At 40.6% G+C, this 22412-nt stretch overlaps 1 protein-coding gene across 1 annotated transcript in view; it reads left to right on the top strand.

The window, feature by feature from the left end:
• Positions 1 to 22412, top strand: part of CUBN (cubilin) — a 341241-nt gene that overhangs the window by 125066 nt on the left and 193763 nt on the right. Inside the window, exon 28 of the mRNA XM_049881914.1 lies at positions 10448 to 10598. Coding sequence (XP_049737871.1) covers positions 10448 to 10598 — 151 coding nt within the window. The remainder of the gene's footprint in view (positions 1 to 10447; positions 10599 to 22412) is intronic.

The raw sequence follows: 22412 nt of genomic DNA on the forward strand, positions 1-22412 counted from the left end.
CTCTCTAAAGCATTTTGCAGTAAATGCCATTTGTGATTAATTTGTAGTGTGTTGAAAGCAGAGCCTCCTTCCCCTGGTACCCCAGCTCTCCTACAAAAGCCTGGAGGATCCTATGTGTGAGTGTAAGAAGTGTGGTAGTTAAAATCTCCTTTGCCAGTTGGAGAAATGCAGAGAAGCAGAGGGGGTTTTATGTCTTAAAAAGCATCAATGATTCTAATTGTTGGTGCCTCTTAAACACTTCCGGGGCAGTTGAGTCATGTTTCTCAGAACTGTCTGTAAAAGGAAGTTTGCTTCTAGGATGCCTGGCATTTTGCTTAGAATTCAAAGATAAGCCATTATAATTCTGAGGACAACCACATTTCAAAAACATGCATAAAAGGTGACAACGGTATGGGTACCAGACGATTCTATGTCTTGACACCAGATATGAGTCCTGCACTGTACTAAGCATGATCTGGACTCAAAGAAGTTTAAAATGAGGTGTATCATTTGGTTAATTAAACTAAACACTTTGCAGTGTCATTAAACATAATGAGAGGCATTTTATAAGAAATTTAGGCTCAAAAAGTTGCCTGAGTAAAATGTGATTTTTAATCATAAAAATTAGTAGAAGGGATGTTTATCTTAGTGAGATCAGAATCCCATACTCAAAAAGACACGCTGGTCTTTTCTGAGCAGCCTCCACAATGGAGAATTGGAGAATTCCATACTACTGCGTTAGTTAGCTGCAGTGAAGGAGGCAGATGTACCAGCCTTCAGAAGGAACTTTGTATATATCTCCATATTCTGTCAAACATGAAGGACAGAATCAAGATGAGTAATAACCAACCCTACAGATAGTTACAAAACTACCCTTAAGCCAATAAAAATCCCCTTAGATATACAAAACTTAAAGTCATTCTATCTACACTCCTGATGCCACACCTTCATTCCCTGGTTGTCCTCACCTGGCTCTGTTCCTCAGACAGTGGCCGCAAATGCATATAAGGTCCCTTCCAGCACTGAAAAAACACCAGTATGAATACAAATGCATAGATCAGAATGCTATATTTTAAAAATCAGTAATCATATTATGGATTTTGATTAATTTTGTTGAATTTCTGCTTTCTAAAACGGGACAGCTTTCCAATTGCAACATTTCAGAATTAAGAAAAAAAAAAGACATCTTTACCCTTCAGTTTCTACATTTATGATTTATTTAACAGGCTTTCTCTTCCCACTCTCCCTGAATTGTGAAAGAGCCTGAATGACGGTATTCTGTTTCCTTCTAGCTCAGGAGTCTATGATTTCACTTTGTTCTATGAACCAGATTCCTCCCTGCTCCTGAGTTCATCTGTAGCAGATGGTGAGGCACTTAGGAGGGAGAATAATATAAAAAACGTTTTGTGTTTCACTGTAGTGAGACAGTTGGCAAAGGGGAGGCTATTGCTCATTAAATGTTCATGTATACATGGAAGAGTACTCTTGGCTTTCAAAGCATCTCACTTTCCACTAGGGAAGGAATTAGGCACTTATTGTTCGATCAGTGACCATCAATACTTAGGTTTGGAAGAAGTCTTCAGCCCCTGAAACCTGAAGAAATAGTCTCATTAATAATAAAAACCTGGTTACAATAAGAAGGAAGCATTAGGGACAAACTATAGTTTTAAATTAATGCTGGAACAGATTCCTTTATATGAAAAGACTTTAATGGACTACTTTCCATGTATAATCTTGAGATACATAAAAAAAGATTATGGAGATAGCTAGTATAATATTTTTTGTGGGCCAGCTAGCTTATTTGACAACCTAAAAGTGTATGGACTTCTGAGACTGGAACAATTTTCCAGTGCATATCTACACATTGCCATGTCCGTAGGTCCCCAAAGATAATGCTTTAAAAATAAATGTATCTGAGCAAAAAGGAATGCATAGTCATTGCAGAAAATTTGGAAAATATAGAAAATATAGAGGAAACAAAAATAATCTAAAATTCCATCACTTAGAGACATCTACTAATAACATTTGGTGGTATTCATTTTCCTGTCCTCTCCCTAGATATTTATTTTCATATTCAAATGCTATCATCCTGTACATACTATTCTTTAACACTATTTTTCACCTAACCACAGCTTGTGAACATTTCTCCATGCTGTTTATTATAGTGCATCATTTTAAACCTTGCACATGCCATCATCACAATAAAACCCCACCCAGTGCCATCACAATAGATTTCACCAATCCCCATTGTGAAACACTTAGAATCTTTTCACATTTTCACTATTATAAACAATGCTGGAGTGAATTATGAGTCGGAATCGACTCCATGGCAGTAGGTTTGGTTTTTGGTTTTTGGAGTAAACTTCTTGGTAGTTAAATCTTTGTGCACATCCACGATTAGACAATGATATTTTTAAAAAATTAAATCCAGATCAGCCTCTGTAGCTTCTAAAATGAGTAATACATAGAAAGCAGAAATAAAAACATAAGTGTGCTGCTAAGAAATGACAGCAACCGGCCACAAGATAGAAAGGAGACTAGATGGTCAGTGTTTGAGACAGATTCTAGTTCAGAGTGACACAAAATAACTCCGAATGTGGTCTTTAGTTGGTTTCTTGCTCTCATGCAAGGCCAGCAGCATGAGTAATTGTTTAATTTTAGACGGACATTTCATATTTCCTACCCCACCCTGTTGGCACCTGGCAGTGTGCCTTTCCTGTGCCTTGGGAAGATAGATGTGTGCCTCTGTGAATGGCTGTGTGTCTAATGGATGGAACTTAGCCTCCTGAGGCTGGTGGGGAGCAGAGTTGGATCTACCATCCTCTGCTTAATAGCTGTCCCTTTCAACGTTTGCCTAATTTACCTTCCATAATTTGATTTTGTATTTATCTCCCTGGGCTTTTCTCATCTACAATGAGAGCCCTTTACCCTGTTATCTGACTCTCCTTTGGTGATTTCCATTGTTGTTATAGGAACATTTGAAAAGCCTTTCAAAGTTAAAGCAAGTTGTTAAAATTCCAAGTTTATCCAGGAGATTCATGTGTAAAGTTCAGCAACAGAATTCTTAATAAGTACTCTAATGAGGCAGCTTCCATAGATCCTGTTACAATTGTTCTTGGGGTGGGGAAAATCTGAGAGATGTTCCAAGAATTTACCAATTCCTGCTCCTTGGGGAGCTCCCTGGCTCCGCAGCTAGAGTACAGGGCTGGGCAGGACAGGAAAAGGGGAAAGGCTGCAACAGAAAATAAAAACACATTTCCTTTTATGGCGTAGAGCCACTTTCTTTGCCCATCATCTCTCCCTTATCCACCTCACCTCATCAGGGCAACCCCAACAGACTCTGGTTTTCTAACATTCTCTGTTATCTCCTGCTATGACCCCACTGTTCTCCCTCCACCCCATACAGACACTGTGCTTATGTTCACCCCAAACGTCATGGTGTGATTTGCTTTGAGCACCCCACACGTCAGCGATGTCTGAGTCTCCACACAGAACCAGGTCGTCATAGCGACCCACTACAAGCAATGGCCACCTACTTCCTCACTTGATTCATTTCTTCCGTGTCTAGCCAGACGTGATTTCTGTGAAGTGTTTTTCGTAAGTCAGCTCAAATTCTCTATAGCCATCATATTTCTTTTCTCAAAGAAGTTTTTGGACTGGGTTCTTTGGAAAAATTGTTGGTTCCCATTGCCTCTATCCAAGAGTTAGAATAACATTTGGAGCCCATCTGTATGCCAGGCCTCATAGTAAACCTATTACGTAGCTTGTCTCATTTTTTTACAACAACCTTATGAGATAAGCACCATTCTGATGCCGAGTTTATAGATAAGGAGAGGTTCTGTAACTAAGAGAGGTTAAGTAATTTTCACTTCTAAAATTTGCTTAAAATATAATCTTGTGAATGCAGAACCTGACTTTACCACAGAGAATATATTATGTCCCCATGAGAAAATTATTTTCCTGCTTCCTGTTAAAAATAATCTGATTTCTCAGCCATTCCATGAACTCACTGAGTATAGTTCTCAGAAATTTGATTACCTGGTTTACATTGATTAGAATTTTTGTTCTCTACAAATAGGAGATTTTCTCCTATACCTGGAATTCTCCCTCCCAAGAGATGAATTCTTTTAATTACATATTAAACTCTAAAAGATAAACTTTCCTTTGGAATTTTTACAAGTTTGTCTTAAGAAATAGACCTTCTTTTCCCCCAGAAGTTTCTCTGTATTTATGATATCGTAAAAAAGAAATCCTTGGTTCGGCAGTTCGAATCCACCAGCTGCTCCCTGGAAGCCCTATGGGACAATTCTTCTCTGTCTTGTAAGGTTGCTATGAGTAGGAATCCACTCTACAGCAACTGGGGCTTGGGGGGAGGGTTTACTGTGGGCTGCGGAGCCCTGATGGTGCAGTGGTTAAGAGCTCAGCTGCTAACCAAAATGTCAGTAGTTCAAATCCATCAGCTCCTCCTTGGAAACCCCACAGGGCAGTTCTATTCTGTCCTATAGAGGAGTTATGAGTCAGAATTGACTCAACAGAAACGGGTTTAGTTTTCGGTGTTTACATGGACTATTTTTTAAAAAAATTCTGAAAATTAATTCTCTAATATAAAAAAAAAATCTGAATTTTCTTCCTGGAAAACTTCAAGGAAACAAGAAAAACAATATATAGAATAAGATGCCAATCTAAAATAGAAAGGGCTGAGTTTTAGTTCTTTGTCAGTCATTGTGGTTCTAAAATGGGTTTAGAAAAAAGTCAGTCAATATGCACATCCCATTCTCTTATATATATGAGACAATTTAGATGTTCATTCCTTACAGTTATAAATTTTCAAAATCATAAAATAATTTAGAAAGATGCATTCAAAAAAGCACATTCCTACTATTAGAATTATTGTGATTCTTAAAGTTGATGCTTTCTGAGGGAACAGAGTTAGCTACACATTAGCTGAGTGTAGGATATGTTCTTCAAGAATTTGAGTTCCATGATTCTTAAAATTTCTACAAAACCCTTTATCTTACATAAATTGGACTGTCTGTGTCAGTGATTAATCACAGTTTATATGTCTTCAGTTTTGTATCTTCCACTTTGTGTGAGTCCTTAATATTTAGGAGCCCACGAATCATTTCATATTGCAATTGGAGTCTGAAGTCCGTAATGGTTTAATAAGCTATGTACGTGCCAAATTATCAAACCCAAGCAAAGGAAGTACACAGAAATTGGTAAATGTGGCTTAGGCAAGAGATTTCCTTCCTCTTTGAGTGTACAAAGAATAGTTGAGATGATCCTGGGCGGGGTGGGGCTGGGCCTTTCAACCAAAAAAATCCTAAATGGCCTTCTGTAAGAGAATAATTGAAAATACTCTCCATGGTAGGCTTTATAATACACAGATATCCGCATCTGAAGATACATTTAATGGCCCACTTAGAAATATAAACACTATTTTGGTATTTAAAAAAATATAACTCTGAGCATTGTTATACAAATTAGATCTGCATATTCAAAGTGAAAATCTTAATTACTAGTACTTTCCTTTATATGGACTTAATTCGACTTCAAATATTGTTCATATGGAGTAGAACTTTTGGCCCTCTAAAAGCAGGGGAAATCTTACTTTTAGCGGGACCAAACCAGCGTGCTTGCCCATAGTTGCAATGAGTCACAGCTGGAATGTCCTGTGGTTAACAGTCTGCTCTGAAAACAGGATCAGAAGCAGCGTGAACCAACAGATTTCCATGGTAACCAGTATTTGTGTACTTTGAAAAATGACTGTTCCTTTCTGTGTGGTAAATTTAGGCGGGAATGAATTCTAGAGGTGATGTTAACCATTTGTGTGAATATAAACAAAAAACCTGATTTAATAAAATTGGGAGTGGGGGATTTTTGTTTTCCCATCGAGATATTGTTCTGCATTAATAAATTCATTTATTTTTTTGACATTATATTTAGGCATTTTCGTCAGTGCCTATTTGATGTTTATTTCAATGCATCACCCCCTCCCCTCCAGAAGCAAAAAAAACTAAAAAACCAGTTGTCATTTATCAATGCTCACTCCAAACCCACTCCTTTTGCATCCCCCCTGAATTCCATTCACACTGTTATTTAAGATTGCTTGTGGCTAGGACTCAGGGGCTTTCCTTCGATGAAATAATCTTATCCGGAAAGGAAATGAAATCCTCTCTAAATCATGTGAAAATGTCACATCTCTTAGCCTTGTTAAGCTGGGAGGCAAAAATGCTATATAGTTCATAATCTTGTATAGAATCTAAAATATAATTCCTCAAACATTGTTGCCTAGTATTTTGTAAAATCCATAAAGCCTATATGGATACATATTAAATAATTAAAGCTTTTGTCACTAAACAACAAACCAAAGTTAGGAATGAGCCTTTTTTGGGTGGAAGACAATAGAGCATTTGTTTGTTTATATATCTATGCTTGGGAACAGTATGTTCATTTTTTGTATTAATTAATTTTGAACTGAAGTCCCTGAGTGCTGCAAATGGTTAATGCGCTCAGCTGGTGACCAAAAGGTTGGAGGTTTGAGACCACCCAGAGGTGCCTCAGAAGAAAGTCTTGGCGATCTAGTTCTGAAAAATCAGCCACTGAAAACCCTATGGAGCACAGTTCTACTCTGACACATATGGGGTCACCTAACTTAGAACTGACTCAATGGCAACTCGTTTTCTTCTTCTTTTTTTTAATCTTCAACTGGAATCCCTAAACTAGAATGCTAGAATTAATGAAAACTGTGAACCCGAGGTAAACGTTCTACCAAAACAAAAGACTCATTGCCATGGAGTTGATTCTAACACACAACAACCCTATAGGATAGATTAGAACTTCTCCGTGGGGCTTCCGAAGATGTGAATCTTTACAGAAGCAGACTGCCACAATTTCTCCCACAGAGCGGCTGGTAGGTTCAAACTGCAGACCTTTTGGTTCTCAGCCAAGCTCTTTAACCACTGTGTTACCAGAGCCCAAATGTTCTACAGTGGCCCAGTAATTCAGGAGTCCACAGATTGCAACGCTGAGCTCATCGTCCGCCTCCAATTTCACCCCTGCATTAGCTAATGGGAGAGAGATCTGAGGTGAAGGGAGTCTTAGCTTTTGTTACTGTTTCCTCTTTGTTTTTTGTTTTTGTTCTTTCTCTCATTTACTACCTCATGTATTCTGTCAAATATCTAGAATATTAGAAACTTGATAATAAATATACACACTCGAAGCAGCAGTGTTAGAAAAAAAGAAGCTGAACTGATAATCCTGAAAAATAAACTCATCTTTATTCATTTGTTTAAAATGCTTAGGCTTAGTCCTAAAGGGTAAGTGATACAATGGTTTTCTGAGCTTCTTCGTTTAAATCTCTGCTGACCCTCCCCCAAGTCTCACAAGAATGTGTGTCTGATGAACAGCCACTTGTTAGAACTCAGTACACAGGCCTAGACTTAAACATATGGATTTATTGTGAGCGCTGCCCCTGGCTTTCAGAATGACCTTGAACAAGGCTCTCCCTACCCCCTCTTTCAGCAGAATGGCCACAAAGTATCCAGAACCTTCACTGACTAAAAAAGTGTGCTGAAATTTAAGACTGTAGGACCCTACTATCTAACTGCAGAGTTCAAGTAATAGTGCAGATTAAATCCTACTAAAATAAATACAGCTGTGGAAAAATCATTGCATTCATTCATTGACAAACGTATTAGAAACCTGCCTTGCTTAATAAAATTTATTTATTTTTATTTTTTTTGCTTAAAGTCCTGTGTTAGACAATGAATGGAATTCAAGAGCTAATCTGTGCTTTGAGGGAACACACAGTCACGTAGGGATACAGACATGCACAGCTGTAAACATAACACAAATGTATATAATCACTTCCACAAAAGAAGTGCAAATAAAAAGCTGAGGGGTTTCAAAGGAAAACTAATTCATGCCTGGCTATAGAAATTAGCGAAGGGACTATAGGAATATTTCATAAAATTTGGTTATAAAGTTTTACATGCTCATATGAATAAGTTTCAAACAATATTTTATATCACAGTGTTTCAATAAATAAAAATAATTTGGTCAGTGTGTTAGTTACCTACTGCTACCATAACAGAAATACCAAAAGTGGATGGCTTTAACAAAGAAAAATTTATTTTCTCACAGTCTACCAGGCTAAAAGTCCAAATTCAGGGCCTTGGCTCCAGTGGAAGGCTTTCTCTCTCTGTTGGCTCTCTCTGTCAGCCTGGAGGTCTTTGTTCTCAATCTTTCTCTGGTTGGGGAGCTTCTCAGGCACAGGGACCCCAGGTCCGAAGGACTTGCTGTGTTCCTGGTGGTGCTTTCCTGCTGCTATGAGGTCCCCAACTCTCTGCTTGCTTCCCTTTCCTTTTGTCTCTTGAGAGATAAAAGGTGGTGCAGACCTTATCCCAGGGAAACTCCCTTTACCTTGGATCAGGGAGGTGACCTGAGTAAGGGTGGTGTTGCAATCCCACCCTAATCCTCTCAACATAAAATTACAATCACAAAATGGAGGACAGACACACAATACTGGGAATCATGGCCTAACCAAGTTGATACACACATTTTTGGGGGGACTTAATTCAATCCATCAGAGTCAGCTTGTAATTTTTTAAAGCCATATTCAAAATTTATCCACAAATAAATTCAAGCACACACACATGCACTTTGACATACTCTGCAAGAGAATGATCGAGGAAGTCCGTGAGTCTGTTGTCAGACATTTTCCATTTTATTGTGATGAGTAGCTCATTCCAGGGTAAGAGGAACACTGAGCGGATAAAGAGAAAATATAATGGCACTAGTCATGAGGAGGAAACCTGTTGGCATAGTGATTAAGTGCTACGGCTGCTAACCAAAGGGTCGTCAGTTCGAATCCACCAGGCGCTCCTTGGAAACTATGGGGCAGTTTGACTCTGTCCTATAAGGTCGCTATGAGTTGGAATCGACTCTACGGCACTGGGTTTGGTTTTTTTTGGTTTAGTCATGAGGAAACTGATCTTTTTGGATTGTTTTCTTTCCCAGGTGAACAGATAGGGTTGAATGGTTTTTGTCCTGGGATTCTTTTTTGTTTGTTTTTAGTTTGGAGATATGTATCTGATGAAATTATTAAATGGGGCCAAAGAAGGGTACACAACAGGATATATAAATACCCCGATGGAAAATGGGGGTGGGGGGAATTCAGCAGAAAAGCTCCTAAAGAAGAAATATAAATGCCCAATAAGCATGTTAAAAAAAAAAAAAAAAACCTTCAATCACAAAGCAACCAATATATCACAAACTAAGATAACAGTAAAAAAAAAAATAGTTTTTCACTATCAAATAAGCACCGATTTTAAAAATAATTGCAGTCGCCATTACCAAAAAAAAAAAAAAAAGATCCACTAAAAGAAACATCTCTGTAAACTGCTGATGGGAGATTAAATTGGTATAAACATTTTGGTAAGAAATTTAATAATGTGTATCAAGAGCCATAAAAGATTTCACTGTTTTATTCATTCCCCATCTAGGGGGAAAAAAAAAATCAAACAAATGTTTATGTTGACTAAATTTGGAAATACTTTGAATGACCAGCAATAGAATTGTTAATGTTAACTCAGTGTATCAGTGGCGTTTATGCCACCATTAAAATAATTACTAAACTTTCACTTAAAGCACAATAAAAATTATTTAAAAAAAATGATGTTTACACAGACTAGTTACTGACATGCTTAGTGACAAACAGGTAAATAAAAATTGAATATCTAGTCCAAGTTTATACACAGGGACACACACATATACCTGTACATCCACATATATATATGTAATACTTGTATATACATATATATAAATGAAAAAATATTGTCAAGAAAAAAAGTCTGGTATTAACAAAATGGTAACAGTGGTTATCTTCAGTGGGATTAACCTTTGTATTTTCCTTTTTGTAGCTAACTAAAATGTCTGTTTTTTAACAGTTAATATGTCTTTACAGAAAATTACATCGCTTAGAATTGTAATAGCTGCTATTCGCTGCACATCTCTTATGCATCAAGCATTTTGGCTAGGCTCTGTCTGTATAGCTTCACTAATACATGCAGCCTTCCCATAAGGTAGGCATTTTTCCTATCAAGCAAACAGAGGCTTACAGAAGTAAAAGAGCCTAGTCCAGACAGACTAATAGGTGAAAGTGGCCCATTCTGCCCACCATCTCCCTATCCTGTGCCTGTATTATCCTTTGGAGAGGACTTGCTAGGTCGACATAAAATAGAACAATTATAGTAAGATTTCCAAATTTATTGGGCTTAGGAATTAGATCCATCCCTAAAACATTATGTGATTATCTATATTTAATGTTAAGGCTCCTGTACTCAACCTACCTCAGCAGATTTAACTCTTCAACCAAGGGACAGCTTTTCCTATATGTGTAGACTTTGCTTTTTCCATCTGACAATGTGATATTTTTTTACATTGGGAAGTTTCTTTCTGGTTTCAGCTCTACGATGGATCGCGACGGATGGGGCGCTACTGTGGAACAGATATTCCCCCTCCAGGGAGTACCACGGGGTCCAAGCTTCGTGTGCTGTTCCACACCGATGGGGTTGGTAACCGTGAGAAAGGGTTTCAGATGCAGTGGTTCATTCACGGTAAGCCTTGCACCCATCTCACTTGTATTTGGCAGTTGCTATCTGATCAACAAATTTTCCCTCTCCAGTTCCATACTTGGAAACAATACAATCAACAAATAATGGAACCAGGGTATAATCTGGTGCTAAGCTTTAGAAAGCTTACTTAGACATTAGTAGAACCTGGAGAATTAAATCCTGTTAGGGTTAAGAGAGAAGCCCTGGTGGCATAGTGTTTAAGAGCTAGGGCTGCTAACCAAAAGGTCGGCAGTTTGAATCCACCAGCTGCTCCTTGGACACTCTATGGGACAGTTCTACTCTGTCCTATAGGGTCATTATGAGTCAGAATTGCCTTGACGGCAATGGATTGGGTTTTTTTCCTTGGTTTTAGGGTTAAGAGAGGAAGTGAAGTCAAAATCAACAGGATTTAAATAACTGGCTAAGAAGATGCAGCTGGGAATTGCCTAAGCAAAATGAGGGAACAGAACAAAGTTTCTAGGGAGAAGACCTGTATCTGGGTGTGGCAAGCAAGTTTGCAAGGTGAGATGGGAGTTTTGCAGGTACAGTGGAATAGAATTGGAATTAACGATGACATTAAATAAAGAATGACAGAGGTAGAGAAAAAATGAGAGTAAATCAGAGAAAGAGCAGGGGAGGGGAAAGGATTGGGCTGAGAGGAGGAGCAGGAGCAGGGAACGTATTCTGAGAGGAGGAGCAGGAGAAGGGAATGTAAGGTAGTGATGCACTAAGGCAGGATAATGTGTGTTGTACCTGCCAAACAGAGGAGGGGTACCTCAGGACCCTACAAATTGGTGGTTCAGGAAGAACTTAGAGATAGTAATTCCTCTGAAGGAGAAAAGTCATTTTTAATGAGAGGTCTGAGACTTTTATACTTGATGTCATGTGGGCCAGTTGAGGCAGGTGGCCCCAGAGCAGTGGTTCTCAAAGAGGGTTCCCAAACGGCAGCCTCAACATCACCTGGAGCTTGTTGGAAATACAAACACTGGGGTCCCATCCCAGAATCAGAAACTTTAATGGTACAGCCAAAAATGTGTGTTTTAACTAGTTTCATGTGTAACTCTTTAAAGTTTGAGGCCCACTGTCCTAGAGGAACCCAAACCTGAAAAACGTAGTCCTTGTGGATATCACAACAGTAATTTTCAACCAGGATGTTAGAGCTCACTGGTGAGTTTTGGTCAACTTGAAAAACAAGTGAAGTTGCAATACTGTATTATGGCAAGAATTGTACACAGACATCTAAGCTGTGGCCAGGTTGTCAAAGTCCAGGGGGGAGCCCAAGGTGAGCACATGTGAATGTATGTCATGGATGAAAAACCCTCAAGGGTTGTTAACATTATAGCGAGTTGATTATATGAATCCCAGAGCTATATGTAACTGAATAGCCCTATTATACACTCAAGTATTGGACATTCTGAGGTTAAGTCTATGACAAATGATGAAAAATACATCTGTTCACAAAGTGATCATGAATTGGGGCCTGAGTGTATTTCTGTTAAAGTGTAAGTATGGGATTTTCGGTCAGTGGTGATCCACAGAGCTATTTATAACTTGAAATGTAGGTTATGAATCCCCAGAGTAAATGAGCTATGATAATTAACCTTGTGAAAGTTTGGGACTTTCCTGTTCATCAAGTGGATGGTCAATTTATTGATTTGTTAAACGAAGGGATTGAACTGATTCATCTCTACAATACAGTCCATTTCTGTTATTCTGGGATTCTGAAACATCGTGATTCTAAGGAAAAGAGAGACAGTTGTGAGAAGACATAGAAGGGCCAGAAAAATCCTGGGAGATGGCCTAGGTTTTCAAGGGCTAGGAGCGTGCCCCAGATCAGTGTGTTTCAGACTTTAATGTACATATGTATCACTTGGGGATCTTGTTAAGATGCAGATTCTGATTCAGTAGGCCTGGGGTGGAGCCTGGGAATCTGCATTTCTAACAAGCTCCCAGGCAATTCTGCTGCTGCTGCTCTGTGGGCCACACTTTGAGGAATAGGCAAGAGTGGATGTGAAGGCTGGAGACATAAAATGGTAGAAAAGACAGGATCCCTAGAGCTAGGAGAAGCCTTCTAAGGTGCTGAAAGGGCACCCTGTACAAACAGCTTGTTTCAATGATAGCTGGGGCCCCTCTAAGAAAGATGCTTATTGCTTCAGAGACCCAATGGGGAGGAAGCTTTCACATGGGACAGAGGGTGGAAATTTAACCAGGAGACCTGGGGCTCAGGAGGTAGGAGAGTAGTATTAAAAGCTCCCTAAGTAATTCTGCTGTGCAGCTACAATTGAGGTTTTTAGGAACAGTAACTTTGCTGGGTATATCTTTCCCCTCAGTGGGCTGCTGCCCCCAACCTCCAGGTGGTTCTAGCTGTACTAGCCCAAGGCCACCTTAAGAAATTTTTTATTTATGGTCATTATTGGCTACATCGCAATTACTGCATTGCTGCATTCTTGCAACCATTCTATGCCTCCTGCCAACAAGTTACACACAACTAAATCCTCTGATGAAATCTCTGAGTTTTTGTTGGGAAAACTTCTTCCTACCAGTTCCCTTTGGAATCTTTTTCTGGGGGAGTCAAAGACACCCTCTGTCTATTCTCTTTTCCTGTTTACTATTTGAAAACTTTCTCCCAATTGCTGAAAACTTACTAAGTTGGAGCCAGAGTTATGCAACACAATTTTGCCAGCTGGGGCCAAAACTGAAACATTTTTAACTCACTGCTGTCCATTATGTCTAAATTAAAGTGAGAAGAACCTTCTAGAACAGGATCTAGTGATTTAGATCTGTGCAAAATGAATCGACTCTGATAAACTAATAGTTAATCAGTGTTATAACTACATAGGGTTTATACTCTGCATCTGATTGTCAGAGAAGAGGGCACCAACAAAGAAGACAAAGATCAGGAAAAAGGTCTTCCATGAGACTGATTCCCCCCATTCCCCAGTTTTTACCCTTTGGAGATAAACTGTAGACATAAGTCATGAGTTTTTCATTCATTAATTCATTCCACAGATGATAAGCCCACTGTGCTTGGGCTGAGGACACAGTGGCCACTCACATCAGACAGGCTTCCTATTCTCATGGGGCTCCCAGGCTGGTGAGGGCAACAGACATGAGGCAAATAATCACACAAATAAAATAAAAAGTGTGATAAATCCTACAAAGAAGAGATACATTGTGACATGGGGACCCACAATAGAGTGTTTGACCTAGTCAGGAGGTCAGGGCAGTCTTCTGTGAGAATGGGACATTTGAACTAACAACTAAAAATATTTAGGAGTTGACTAGGCAAATGGAAGAAGAAAGAGGATTCCAGATAGTGCAAAAACCCTGTGGTAGGAGGAAATAGGGTGAGTATGAGTAAACCAGCAAGTCTAGAGCAGGGAGCAATGCTGGAGGTGCCTGGAGAGCTAAGCAGAGTCCAGGCCATATGGGTAATAATACATGGTTAAGGTCTGAGACACAGATAGGGACTGCACCCTGTTTTTTTATTGAAATTTATCATATTGCAAACAAATGAGTGTTGAGTAGGATCTTGAACTTGGCAAGTTGTGGGACTCCAATACTTCAACTATTATGAGAAATTACAATTGTAAAGTGTAATAGTTAATAATGTTCTTGAATGTGTGTGTGGGAAGCGTGTGTGTGGATGTGCACGTGTGTGTGTGTGTGTGTAGCATCAGGAGAAAAAATATTCAAAGATATTGTCTCTGCAGAGCACCCCTAGAGTTCTTCTCAGAATCAAGTGGAAGGACTCTGGACCTCCAGTCCCCTGGCCCCGGAGCTGCTCTTCCTCACCTGGTCAGAGGAAGTGGCATTAAACTCCTACCCTCATTTCATCAGAACCGAATCACATTTCAGGCCCCCTCTTTCTTCCTATTCTTTTCCAAACTGTGTAATAATAAGAGCAGAAGAATTCTGCTGAGAGTTCACAAAACTACGGTGACATCATTTCCTGAGCATTTCTGCTGAAGAAGAATCCCCACATACTTCATTTGGCAAGCCAATTAGTAAATAAACCCGTTTACAAATGTACTTCTTTGTTGACCCCACACATCTTCCACCTGCTTTGAGAAAACAGGTCTACGAAGTGGCTTTATCTGATGGCCCGTGTTTAAAGCGGCACCGTGGTGAAGTGAGATTAAACCACATCGCTGTGCCTTTATGCATACCATCAAAGAGAGTCATACCCTGGAAATAATGAAAAGGTCACAGTTGCCCTGCCTGGCTAATCGGTTGACAGTATTCACCATTGACAGCATTGTCCAGAGGTTGAATTCTGCCTCGCAGGCCTCCGTTGGGTTGTGGAAGGAAACATAGAACTTTCTGCAAGCTGTGTGAATAGCGGCCTCCCAGTCAGCTGCGCTGCACACACCCCTTGTCTCTTCTGGTCTTCCGCTCCCAGAGGCCTTCATTTACTGGGCTATAGAACCCCGCACACAAACAAGGTCAAGGAGCTTTGTGAGTACAACAGTGATATTTGCAAAGGGAGAGAACACTTCAGCTGGGAATGAGCTGGGGAAGGGCTAAGCGACATGTGATCAGGAGGTGATGTCACCCTGTCTTTTCACAAAGGAGAGTGTGGCCTTTTCTTTGGGGAGATAGATGACATCAGCCTCTTGAATGGGGCTGGTTCCATTTTGTCTTCTGTTTAGCCGTTAATGAGATTTCTTAAGCTTTGAGAATTTTTAGAAATCTGCTTGGTGAGAACATTTAAAAACTTTATCAATATCTTTTACAGTTGATTTGGTTTGAAAATTAAGCCAGCACCTTCTTGCCTACCTGTGGACATGTGGCACTGTACCAAAGGCTTTTAAAAAAACGTGCTTTTAGAGCACTGGCAAACAACCCCCAGGAGGTCAGCAATGTTTTTCTAAAACCTTCACTCCAGTCCCCTTTCCCTCAAAAGATCTTTTCAGTAGTCTTTGTTTTTGCTGTTTCAGGGGAATTATTTTCAATTTGTAGTTCTTATTCCTTGTGTGACTCAACGTATGTGTAATGCGGTTTCTGGGAGACTGACCCATCCGAGGGTAAAGGTTTTATCTTTTGTAATTCGGTTACCCATTTCCCTGATATACAAATGCTGGCTATTGCGCTTAGGGTGCGAAGGTGAATGAACTGTTAGACCACTGGGCTCTGTCAGGAGATCTGCTGGGCTACCCTGACAAGAACAGATGGCTTGCAATCGTGAATCACTTTATAGTGATTACACATAACCTCTGTGAGCAGATATTTATTAAGACCAGGTTTTTCATCCAATCATTCATTCAACCAACTAACAAGCATACATTACTCATTGCCAGGTACCGGGCTAACCAGTTGCCATTGAGTTGATTTAGACTCATGGAGACCATGTGTGTGTCAGAGTAGAACTGGGCTCCTTAAGGTTTTCAATGGCTGATTTTTTGTAAGTAAATCACTAGGCCTTTCTTCTGAAGAGTATCTGGGTGGACTTGAACCTCCAACCTTTCAGTTAGCAGCTGAGCCTGTTAACTCTTTATACCATCCCGGTACTGGAATATAGAAAAGAAGAAGGTGGCATCCTTGGTTTCAGGGAGTTAGGCATCCAGTAGGTGGGACAGACAAATATGCTGAGTGTTAAAATAGGTACCTAATCCTGTAGAAGCACAGGACAGCATATCTAGGTTAGACTGGGGAAGTTCGAGAGACATTCCCTGGAAGTTCGATACTTGAGCTGAGCTTTGAACAATGAGTTGGAATTAATTTGTTGTACAAATATCTGGGAGAGGAAGGCATTTCTAAGTAGGAGCAAGGATGTGTAGAGGCATACAAATACTTCAGCTAAAGCCCGCATTCTCAGTGGGGGCAATATCACCCCCAACAGAGTGAGAATTAATTCTTGTGGGGGGGGCGGCTAAAAAAACTTACTGTTTTTACATACAACACACAGATATACATACTGTACATGAATGGATACTGAGGATATATGTGGTATTAAATTTTCATGGGGGAGAATTTGGAAAAAAAAGGTGTCCAGAAAAGACTCCTTAGGGGGCACGATAATGATCAAAGCACTGAGCTAGAGAGAGTGATAGAGGCTGAGGCAGGACAGGTGGTCAGAAGCCAGTCCATAAGAGACATGGCGAGAATGTGTGTTTTATTCTGCAGTTGATGAAAGGCCACTGATGGATTTTTAAGTAGAAAGTTTAGTGACGTGAACAGATGAACATTTTAGAATAATAACTGTGGTAAGAAGGTAAAGGGATGACTAGGAAGGGAGAGAGCCTGACACTGGGAGAGTAGTTAGGGGGATATTTTAAGAGAACAGGAAGAAAGAGAATGAGCAGAGTCACTTATAGAAGGCAAGATAATGTATTAACCAGGTATTTAGAAAGTATGATAGATTTCATGGCAGAGTAGATATGTGTGTAGGTGAGATAAAAGGGGGTATCACAGATAGCTCCCACATTTCTGCATTAGCTAATTTAGCACATGTTTGGTGCATAGGCAGGGAATCCTGGAAGAAGACCTGGCTTGGGGAGGAGGATAGAGGATGGTGAGATCCAGTTTGAATACACTGAATTTGAGATGCCTGTGGAATATTCAGGTGATGTGCCCCTTAGGCACTTGCCTATGTAGATTTGAAAATTAGATGAGAGCTTGGGGTAGAGAAAGAGATTCTGGAATGAATTACTTATTGGTATATCTGGTGTTATGAAAATGATGAAATATATGTGTCCCAAGCTGTGCAAGGTATTTGAAGGAATACAAAAGTACAAAATTAGCCTTTGTTTTCAAGGTGTGTATAATCCTGTTAGGAATTGTAGATAAATAACAGAAGTGCTAAACTGTGAGTTTCCTATGGTAAGAATAGTAAGGGTTCAGAGTAGGAGATTGTAAATTGTTGGTGAGTTCTTCATGGACTTGGTGGAATTTTAAAGCCCTTGGAGAAAGAGCAGAACAAGAATTGATAGATGGTGCCTGGCAAAGCATCAGCCAAGAAATAGGTAGAAATTAGCATGATAGATAATGAAGACAGTGCAATATAAGGCTACATAGACCAACGGGGGTAAGATTTGTTTATAACTTAATGTGGTAAGGAATAGGAAGTCACTGTTGTTTCTAGAGCAGGGAGTGAGAAATGTCAGAGGAGATTATGGTCAGAGAAGTCAGAGATCATAGTGATGGGAGACACTTGAGGAGACCATGCCGATTTCTGACTACTGAGAGCTAGAGCTGGAGATTTACAGCGTCCAGATGGCTGAAGAGCTAGGTTGGTAGAGCTCTAGTGGAGAGGCGGGGCCGAGATGGTGGAATAGTCAGATGCTTCCTGTCGTCTGTTTTACAACAAAGACCCCCCAAAACAAGTGAATCGATTATCTCTGACATTCTAGGAGCCCTGATTATCAAAGACAAAGCTGAAGAGTTGGACTGAGTGGCTGGGGAAAGGAGAGACAATTCAAAAGCAGTGAAGAAGTACCAGTTTCGAGGTTGCCAGCACCCTGCTGCCTGGGTCAGTTAGTGCATGCTGGCTGAGGTGAGCAGTAGTGGAGTCTCACCACATAGGGTGAGGCCAAGCAGTGCCAAGTCTGCACAAGCCTCCAGAGCTGGGTGGAAGAGGCCCTGGACCTGCGAAAGTTAAGTGAAAGTGTCTATAGAGAGATTTATATCAAGGAAATGGCTCACGTGGTTGTAGAGGATGGAATGTCCCAAGTCTGTGGCACAGGATATAGATGTCTCCTGGTTCACATAGCCACAGGAGCTGGCAAACCCAAGATCAGCAAGTCAGAGAACAGAGCTCTTGCTCATAGGCTACGAAGACTGATGAATCCCAAGGTCGGCAAAAAAGACTACAGGTAAGCTGCTAGCTGAAATTCCAAGAACCAGAGGTCAGACGAACAGGAGCCAGCTGCAGGGCCCAATGTAAGCAAAAAGCCTCCAAGCCCTACTAGCATGTCCATTTATATTCTATGCAGGCCATACGCCTGAGGAAACTCCCTTTCAATTGTTTGGCTGCTCACAGCAGATCCCATCATGGGGGTGATCACATATCAAATCTCAACAGGGAAGTGAACACATTATACAACTGCCAAGACATTGAGAATCGTGGCCCAACCAAATTGACACACCATCTTAACCATCAAAGGCCACCCCTTGTCAACTTGGCGCCTGTACACAACTCCCTAAACTTTGAATAAACAGAATTATAAAGTCATACTTGCACCTAACATGATACAACGAACACACATACAACTGAAAATGCACTAGCCCTGTTTACATCTTATATTTTACAAGTGAAAACAACAGAAATATTTGATGCACACATACAAAGCAGAAATACTCATAACAAGTACAGTCCTCATTTCTGCACCTGGTCACAAGGCCACAACTGGTATTTCCACCACCCACTCCGTATCCCCTTTGCTCTCAGCAAGCACCTCAGCAGGTTGTGGTTCTTTACCTGGTGGGGTGACCCAAACCTTCATTCCTGAAGGATTTGGCCAATAGTAGTCATAGCAGAATTGGGTTGCTGTAGTTTTCCATTAACTTTAATCATAGGGTGTGGTAGTAAGAGATGCCCTGAGGGAGCTCCTGCATTCCATACATACTCTTCTTTACCTCCATTATGTAATTTCAATCCTATTTCCTCTTGGATTCGTGGGAATGTGGTGGGAATAACCACCCCTGCGTTCTTCAAGTCCTTGATGATAGCAGTAATCTCTGCAATCCCTCCAGGAGTGCGGTATTGCTTTTGGTTTACTATTTTCCTAGGTAGGGGCAGTTCTAATGGCTTCCACTTGGCTTTCCCTACTTAAGAGCCCTTACTCCGATTGTCAGGGATCCATTGTGGGGTTTTCTGCCAGTTGCTGAGTATATCTATTCCAATTATGCATTCTGGAACTGGGAGAATCACTGCAGGATGGTTTTGGGGACCCACTAGACCTACTGTTGAGACAGACATGAGCTAAGGCTCCATTAATAACCTGACCTCCATATGCCCCTGCTATGACTGGTGGGCCACAGTGACATTTTGGGTCTCCTGGAATTACTACTATCAGTTCAGAGCCAGTATCCAGTAATCCCCCCAAAGTCAGATTATTTCCTTTTCCCCAATGAACAGTCACTTTCATAAAAGACCATAGATCCCTTTAGGAAAAGCTGGGAGAAAGATTAACAGTTTAAATTTTTGGCAGTGTATTGGAGTCTTTCCTCAAAGGGACCCCACCTCACCTTCATTCAAGGGGTTGTGGGTCTTTAAATTCTCAAGTCCAGGAATTGATTGAGGCACCGTGACTCTCTATTCTGGTGATTCAAGTTAGACTGCTGTTCACTTGATCTGAAATTCATCTGCTTGTACAGATCAAACATTTACTAGATTTCATATCTATTTTACTCCCAGGGACATCATGACTAAGTAGCCAACACTATAAGTCCATATGAGTCAGACTATTCTGATTACTGGTTTGACTCCGCTGTTCATTGCTATAACCATGCCTACCTTGTCTTTGTCAATTGATTGCAGCCACTTGGCTTCTACTACCAAGGGGTCCAATAAGCCCCATTGTAGTTAGATGTCTTAATTCAGTTAGGGCATTTCCCACTGTCAAATCTGATTTACATAAAATAGCAATCATAACAGTCTTCAAGGATGCTGGGCCTCCCTTCACAAATTTGTTCCTCACAGTTATCGTGAAAGGTGTGTCCTCTGGGCACTCCATGTGTGGGTCTGTGGGTCTAACCTGATAAAGCCACTCTAGCATGCCAATTTCTAAGCCTTTGAATACCATCTTCTACAGTACACCAAGGCAGGTGTGATACTTCAACTTGATTTAGTGTAGGCCACTGCTTGTAATTCATGCTTCAGCAACCCAACCAAATAAACTATTAGATCCTTTCCTAACTTCTTGATCTGAAACTTTGAAAAACCTGTGCTTAGTGGACCCATATCAATAAACTCAGACAGATCCATCTTTATGTTCCTTGCACTATTATCCCACACCCTTAATAGCCTTCCCACACATATTCCCCAGGTTTCTGTTTGTACATATTAGAAAAGTCAAGCAGTTCTTTTGGAGTGTAGTGTACCTTCTCCTGGGTCACATTGTATTATTCACCTTTTGGGGCTCACTGGGACTGAAGTCTAGTTATAGGTCTAGAAGCCAAAATCGGTGGGGAAATATTTTGAGAACAGTCAGGATTGTCTTGTAAAGCATCTGCCTCAGGTGATGTTCCAGGCAGTGACTCAGACAAAGGCACTTTAGATGCAGTACATATAGAGAGGTTTATTTATCTATTTTATTGTACTTCAGATGAAGGTTTACAGAACAAACTAGCTTTGCATTAAACAGCTAGTACCCATATTGTCTTATGACATTGGTCAACAACCCCATGACATGTCAACACTTTCCCTACTCTACCTTGGGTTCACTTTTACCAACTTAGAAAGAGAGATTTATATCAAGGAAATGGCTCACATGGTTATAGAGGCTGGAATGTCCCAAGTCCATGGGTCAAGATAGAGACTTCTGATTCACATAGCCATGGGGGCTGGCAAACAAAAGATCAGCAGATCAGAGAACAGGGTTCTTGATCACAGACTGCAAAGATTGAGGAATCTCAAAATCAGTAGGCAAGACTGCAAGTAAGCTGCTAGCTTAAGTCCTAAGAACCGGAGGTCAGATGAACAGGAGCCGGATACAGGATCCAGTGCAAGCAAAAAGCCTCTGAGCCCTGCTAGAATGTCCACTTACATTCAATGAAGGCCACACGTTCAAGGAAACTCCCTTTCAACTCACAGCAGATCCCATCATGGTGGTGATCACATGTCAGATCTCAACAGGGAAGTGATCACAACATTATATGACTGCCAAAACACAGAATCATGGCCCAGCCAAATTCACACACAATCTTAACCATCACACCTCTTAAGCCAGGAACTCAGGGCAATTCAATATGCACTGCCCCTTTGCCTAGGCACTAGCATAACAGGTCTACAGATGTCAAATGCCCTTCACCCCTGCGTAGACTTGTGTGGGCCGATTCAACACCACATGTCCTCGTTAGCATAAAACAACAAAGCATACACCTGAAGCCTATTTTCAACTGCCGCAGTCAAGGGAGAGCTGCAAATTTGGGACATTTGACACCGTCCTGCCCATTATACAAGGAACTCATCCACCCACATCAGGGATCTGAGGACTGGCAGTACCACATGCTCCATCTAGCCACCCATGACAGGAGTCTGAGAATAAGTGGTGCCTCCCAGTCTGTCCAGCAAACTGCATCTGGTGCCCAAGGACTGGGTGCAATATCCACCCCACTACATGCTCTAGGGGACAGGGACATGCCCTCCACCCAGGCACCTGGGGGCAGCCATCAGCCACTGCCTTGCTCTGCACACAACAGACATGGAACATTCCCCATAATAGACCACATATTAGGCCACAAAGCAAGCCTTCGCAGAATCCAAAACATTGAAATATTACAAAGCATCTTTTCTGACCATAAAGCCATAAAAGTAGAAATCAATAACAGAAACAGCAAGGAAAAAAAAAAAATCAAATACATGGAAACTGAACAACACCTTTCTAAAAAACTACTGGGTTATACAAGAAAGCAAGGAAGGAATAAACAAATTCGTAGAATCAAATGAGAATGAAACTCATCTTACCAGAACCTTTGGGACACAGCAAGAGCTGTGTTAATTTATAGCAATAAATGAAGAAGAAAAAGAAGAAAGGGCCAAAATAAAAACATTAACCCTACAACTCAGATACAGAGCAGCAAAAGAAGCCCTCAGGCACCAGAAGGAAGGAAATAATAAAGATTAGAGCAGAAATAAATGACATAGAGAATAGA

The sequence above is a fragment of the Elephas maximus genome, chromosome 4 (genome assembly GCF_024166365.1).
Source record: "Elephas maximus indicus isolate mEleMax1 chromosome 4, mEleMax1 primary haplotype, whole genome shotgun sequence".
Classification (NCBI taxonomy): domain Eukaryota; kingdom Metazoa; phylum Chordata; class Mammalia; order Proboscidea; family Elephantidae; genus Elephas; species Elephas maximus.